The sequence below is a fragment of the Parasteatoda tepidariorum genome, chromosome 6, assembly GCF_043381705.1.
Source record: "Parasteatoda tepidariorum isolate YZ-2023 chromosome 6, CAS_Ptep_4.0, whole genome shotgun sequence".
NCBI lineage: Eukaryota > Metazoa > Arthropoda > Arachnida > Araneae > Theridiidae > Parasteatoda > Parasteatoda tepidariorum.
The window spans coordinates 32,609,286-32,615,393 of record NC_092209.1 but is presented as its reverse complement, the minus strand read 5'-3'; the positions used below and the strand labels follow the sequence as shown (position 1 = coordinate 32,615,393).

At 27.1% G+C, this 6,108-nt stretch overlaps 1 protein-coding gene across 1 annotated transcript; it reads left to right on the top strand.

Annotated features, from left to right (window-relative positions):
* Positions 1 to 1,506: 1,506 nt before the first annotated feature.
* LOC107444964 (adult-specific rigid cuticular protein 15.7-like) lies at positions 1,507 to 5,321 on the top strand. Its single transcript, XM_043056198.2, has 3 exons — positions 1,507 to 1,631; positions 3,575 to 3,676; positions 4,645 to 5,321. Exons 1-3 carry the CDS (start codon positions 1,620 to 1,622, stop codon positions 5,128 to 5,130), a joined length of 600 nt encoding a protein of 199 aa, XP_042912132.1. The 5' UTR covers positions 1,507 to 1,619; the 3' UTR covers positions 5,131 to 5,321.
* Positions 5,322 to 6,108: the final 787 nt, after the last annotated feature.

Below are 6,108 nucleotides of genomic sequence, written 5' to 3'. Positions count from 1 at the left end.
AAGAAAAAAGAAAAAGCATTTGGAAATGAATGATCTCATTTTTTTCTAAACATCTCGAATCTTAATTCCTATCAAAATTACAAAACTTATTTGAGAGTACGCCCCTAAAATAAATAGTAAACAATTATTTTTCTGTTTCTTGATTACAGGTCTTTATTGCATAAAGGATTTATTTCACTCTTTTTTTAAACATCATTGTATAAAATTCAAATAAAACTTAAGTGATTTAAAGCTCTTAAGAACTATTTTTAAATACATATTTGCAATATTTGCTACATTTATGCTAGATTAAGCTGAATTTGTATAGTAATTATCTTTACCTGACTACTTTGTACAGTAGATACAGTAGAAGTAGATACAGTACTACAGATTGACTACAGTATATATGAAGAATGTGCTGTAGATTTATTCCTGAAATTCCTCTATCAAGATAGTTGTCCATTACTCGGGACGAAATTTTGCTGATAAGGACGAGAACTGTAAGAAACCATAAAATACTAATTTATTTTTCAATTCTTAGGTGGGTTTGTTCCTGTTTATTAAAGCTTTTTTTTTAAAAAAAAATTATGCATAATTTATAAATTATGAATTATAAAAAATTGGCTTGTTTATACAAAAATGGGGCGTAACTATAATAAATATTAAAACTTTAAACTGAATGCATTTAGGTTTCATATAGTAAAGAATGCATTAAAATCAGTCTCTGTAAGTTCCGAAAAAATTAGTTTCCGTGAGTTACTTTTTTGGAAATATCTTTAAAAAGAACCGTGTATCATGGGATTGAAATGTATTTTTCGATATTCCGTATTTGTCATTTATTAAGATTTTGAAATAAAATATTGAGTTTTAAGAACTAATTTTTTGTCTTCTAACTTAAGAGAAAACATGTTATATAATAGAAAATTTAGAAACTCTTTATTTCATTATTTTACAATTGTCGTTATAATTTTTGGCTATTTGCATCTTCTATATTCCATTTAAAACCTTTTATTCAGAAGTATTTAAGTCTAGTCACAGGCGTATTTTAATTAACGAATCAAATAAAAATATCCATACTAAATAAGAAACACTAAAAGAATTTGACCTATTTAACAAGTAAATCATGTAGTCAACTTGTCATTTTACGCATTTTATTTTTGATAGATATTTTGGGTTTTATTTTGCCTGTTTATTTATTAATTTTTATTAAAGTACATAAATTTAAATTTAAGTTAAAATAAAAATATTTTAAAAAATACTAAAAAAATAAAGTCATACAAAAAACAGAATATTCTATTTCATTTCATTGATTTTGATAAATCATTACACTCCTACGATAATTAAATATTTTCTTAACTACTTAATTGATTTCGAATTAGTTAGCGACGTTCGCCAAGGACTTGAAGCTTGTTCTGTTTCCTCGAATAGTGTAGTGAGCAGATTTTTATCTAATTTAAATAGGAATTTCTCCAATGTCAATCACTAATTATTATAGAATTTTTTTTATTAAATTTCATGGAGAAATATGGGAAATTTGTTTATGTAGGCTTTCAGGAGTGTTTTTGTTTGCTTTTCTCATTAAGTATATAAGCATAAGAAAAATACCTCATTCGTAGTATCAGACTGATTCCTGCGTAAACATGTTCTCAAAGGTAAGAGTTACTGTTTTATAATTATTACAGCTTTTTATTAGTCTTTTACGTTCTTCTGATTCAAACTATAACGAAAGTGACAATCTTAGGATAAATATAAAATAACGTGAAGTTATTGGAAGTTAATTATTCTTTCAGTAAAAATTGTTAAAATAAGGTTTAGGTTGCTTGTTACTATTAAAACTAGTGTTCAACAAATGTATATCACTCGCAATAACTAGGGATAATTTATTTTACCTTAAGAATTACTATAGCAGATGCCTGCGCATTTAATAGTACATATTTTATAAACTAATAATTAATCGAAGAATTTTTATATAAAAATATCATTTTTTCTGCACTGACAATTAAAAAAAGTACTGTCAAAACTGAAAAAAATTTGTCAAATTTACATCCTTCTGGCTGTCTGGGAACACCAAATATCTCGGTAATTTTTACAAAAGTGCTTTGGTACTGATTGTGATAAAATTAATAATACAACTTGATTTATAATGCGTGATAAAATTTGGTAAATGATATAAAATTTTATTATGATTCCCTAAAGGGTAACATAAATACCATTTATTTGGTTAGATATTTCTTTTCATTTTTGTATAGTAATAAAAATTTTGAATAACAGAATTTTCGGAAAATCGCTACTATGTGAATTGAAAAATTATCAAAGGAAGGGTTTAAGTACTGCATATTTTAGTTTAATAGCCAGAATTTGGGTTTATTCTACCAGAAATGTCATTACTATTTAGAACGGCAATGTTACTAGAATTATTTTCTCATTGTAAATTGATTTTACATAAAATCTTTAAAAAATAAAAGTAACGATAAAAGGAGTTTACAATTTGCACACAAATCATGGCGGCATTTTCGGTGGGTTTTATAATCTCGTTTTTATTACTGTTAAATTAAGTCGCAGCGGCACATAGGTTAAGGCAATGAACAGTTTTCGTCAAATCACAATAAAAGTTAATGTTAAACGTCAAACTTCAAGAGCTAGAGGTCAAGCTAATTTGACTTAGTTTTGTGACCTAACTTCAGATTGATGGGTACTAGTCTGTATGGAAAGTAAAACGGACAGCGTGTAATGTTGAACATATTTTCATCACCGTGCCATTGATCACGGATTTCAGGAACCTTATCCCTCAACTACTCCTTTGGCTAATGAATTGTTGTTACTGGCGTGTTTTACTTTTTAAAATATATTGACTTTTTTTGCAAGCAAAATATGAGAACTTGTTTTTTTTAGAACCTATAAATAATGCACTTGATCTTTTTTAAAAAAAAATAATGATTGCGCAGGTTCAAAAATATTTTATTAAGCAATAAAATATACTAGCTAAAACTGTAATAAGTTTTGTTTAGTCAATAACTCTACAAGTACGTTTTAAAAAAAATTGACCGTTTATTTTTTAAATTCCAGAATTCTTATTTCGGAAGAGTCTTAAGTGAAATATCTTTAAATGCTTTGATTTTTTGAGAAAGTGATGTAACGATAAAGTTTAGTCAAACAGTATTTTAAATTTTCTGTTATTTTAGAAAGCTTATAATACTAGAGAGATAAACGTGGCACAGCAATATGCAAAGCAAAAATTTTTAATTCCTTTTAGTCATTTTTCATCAGTAAAGAAATTTTAAATATGACTGATTAAAACTAATGTTTTTATTTTAAATTAAGGGCTTTTTGATTATTTCTACGAGACAATTAAAAATATACAATTTTCATAGTTGACTGCATCAAATTTTGCAATTTTTACCCTCAAACTAATTGAAAAAGTACTTGTACTCATATTCAAGCATACTTGATATGTTGATTATTTTTACATAGAAAATACAAGGGATGCCAGAAACCGAATTTGTTGTTGTTTCCCAATGATCTTATTATTGTTCAATAAATAAGTACTAACTGATCTATTTTTAATATATATAAACATATATTTTCTTTTCTTTAGGTAGCTGCTTTTTGTTTAGTCCTTGGAGTTGCCAACGCCAGTCTATTGGCTCCAGTTCATTTGATTAACACTGGAGTGAGTGCTCGCTCCCAAGTACAAGATGTAAGTTTAGTAATGATTTTTTTTATGATCGAGGTCATTTGTACATTCGAACAAATAAACTTGAAAAGAAATAACAGCTATCCGTAAAAGTTTTATGTTACTTTCAAATAAAAGAGGCAATCTTTGGCTTCCATACATTAACATATGCTGTTTATAGATCCATATCTCTTCAAATTGTGATATTACAATTTGTGATAACTGCATTTAGAAAATCCTTAAATCATAATAATGTTGTGCTATTGGCTCCAATTCATTTGATTAACACCGGGGTGAACGCTCGTTCTCAAGTACAAGATGTAAGTTTAGTAATTACTTTTTTTTTTTTTATAAAGGGGGTTATTGTTCAGTCGAATTAGTAGGCTTAATAAAGAAATAACATATATACATAAAAATTTAATAATGCTTTCAATTAGCAACGTGATTGCAGATATTTATATTTTGTAAAAACATACGATAATTTGAATAATTGATATACTTTACTATCCTGACAATTTTTAAATACATTTATTCTCTTTTGCTTTATTAATCAAAATTTTGTACTCAGATTAAGAACAAATTCGTCATTGTTTATGATAACAAAATAAATTAGTACATAAAAATGTAGCAGTAATAATATGTAATCGTAAAAATAAAATGTAATAATATAATGATAAACTATAATAGGGTTGTTAAGAATGCCTGTTTATTCCTTTTAATTTATTTACTTCATTTCATAAACTTTTTTCTTATTTAATATAGTTTAATAAATTAAATTTCACATTTTCAAAACTATTTTTTCGTCTGTATGAAAAAGGAATATTTCTTTTTACAAAACGCTTTATTAATACACTTTATTAATAAAAAGTTTTATTATTAAAATGAATTTCTACTGTCTGCCTTTTTTTATAAATCAATATATTGTTATGCAAATTTTTAATTCAGCCTAAGTATTAAGTAAAATTTCAATTAACATAAAATTTCTCTTCTAGAAACATGGAAACTATGCTTTCGGATATGACATTAAGGACGGTAAAGGCGCCACCAACTCCAGATCAGAAGTAGGAGATGCTCATGGAAACAAGAAGGGATCATACACTCTCGCTGACATCGATGGACGAGCAAGAAAGGTTGAATACGTTGCTGATGGACATGGATTCAGAGCTGTTGTCAAGACCAACGAACCTGGTACCGCTCACAGTGCACCAGCCGCTGCTGTCATCGCTAGTCCATACGCCGCCCCAGCTGATATCGCTCATGCTGCACCCATCGCTCATGTTGCACCCATGATGGGACATGGTATTGCCGCTCCAATGATTGCTGCTGCTCCAGTAGCTTACGGGGGAGCTATTGGCCATGCTGGTCTTGGACTCGGATATGGTGCTGGTTTGGGCTATGGCAGGGGTCGGCAACCTTTTGAAATGAAAGAGCCAAAAGTTACAATTTTACAAAATTTCCCGCTTTTAAAGAGCCACTAAAAATTTTGATTTAATACTATAGTATTTTTTTTATGTATATTTGATTTTTAATTTAAAAAAAAACGGTTTTGAATACAGAATAATATTTATTCCTTATTTTTAAAATACGTTAATAATTTTTTTTAAAATTTAGTTTTCATTTAATTTTCAGTTTTTTTTTTAATTATTTTTTTTTCTTTGGGGGGGGGGGGAGATAAGAATACTTGGGTCATTAAAATTCAATGAAAATTGTAAATTTTCTTACTAATTCTTGTCAAATTTTCAGCAGAAAACGCGATTTTTTTTTTTGAATGTGCAACAAAACACAATCTTATCAGATAGATTTTATAATAATTTTTTTTAATTTTTCATAGCCATTCCGCAATAATATTCAATTATATTATATAGTTTATATTAATTTAATATTATATCAGAATTTTTTCACGATTTTCCTTTTTTAAGAAATATGTACCATCTATTCTTGTTATTGTTAAAAACAATTTTTAAGCACTTAATTATGAAACATTTAAGTAAATTTTAAATTTTTTTGTCAAAGTAAACGTTAAATCGACTTACGATGAAGTGCTAGAAATGATGGTCACATACTCTTTATATTTATTGTAAAAAAATTTTAAATTTATAGAGCCTCGAGCTTTCCAACTAAAATAACTTAAAATTTTTTGAAAAATTAATTTAATAAAAGTCACTGAAAGTAACGATCTTCTATTATTTTAAATATCTTTTATACGCAAAATTACAACATTAATGTATTTGAATATGCAATTTAATAATATGCAGGTGATTCGGAATGACCGCTCTTAATATGCACTTAAAGAAATTTAGTTTCAAGTGAACGCGAAAAAGAACGGATAGAGGTCACACGTTAGAATTTTAACAATCGAAAACAAATCACTGTTGAGTAAAGAGAGTGTAAAAAGGCGATTAACGATTTTTTATCAAATTAAATAATTTTATAAATTAAAAACTTTAACATTCACC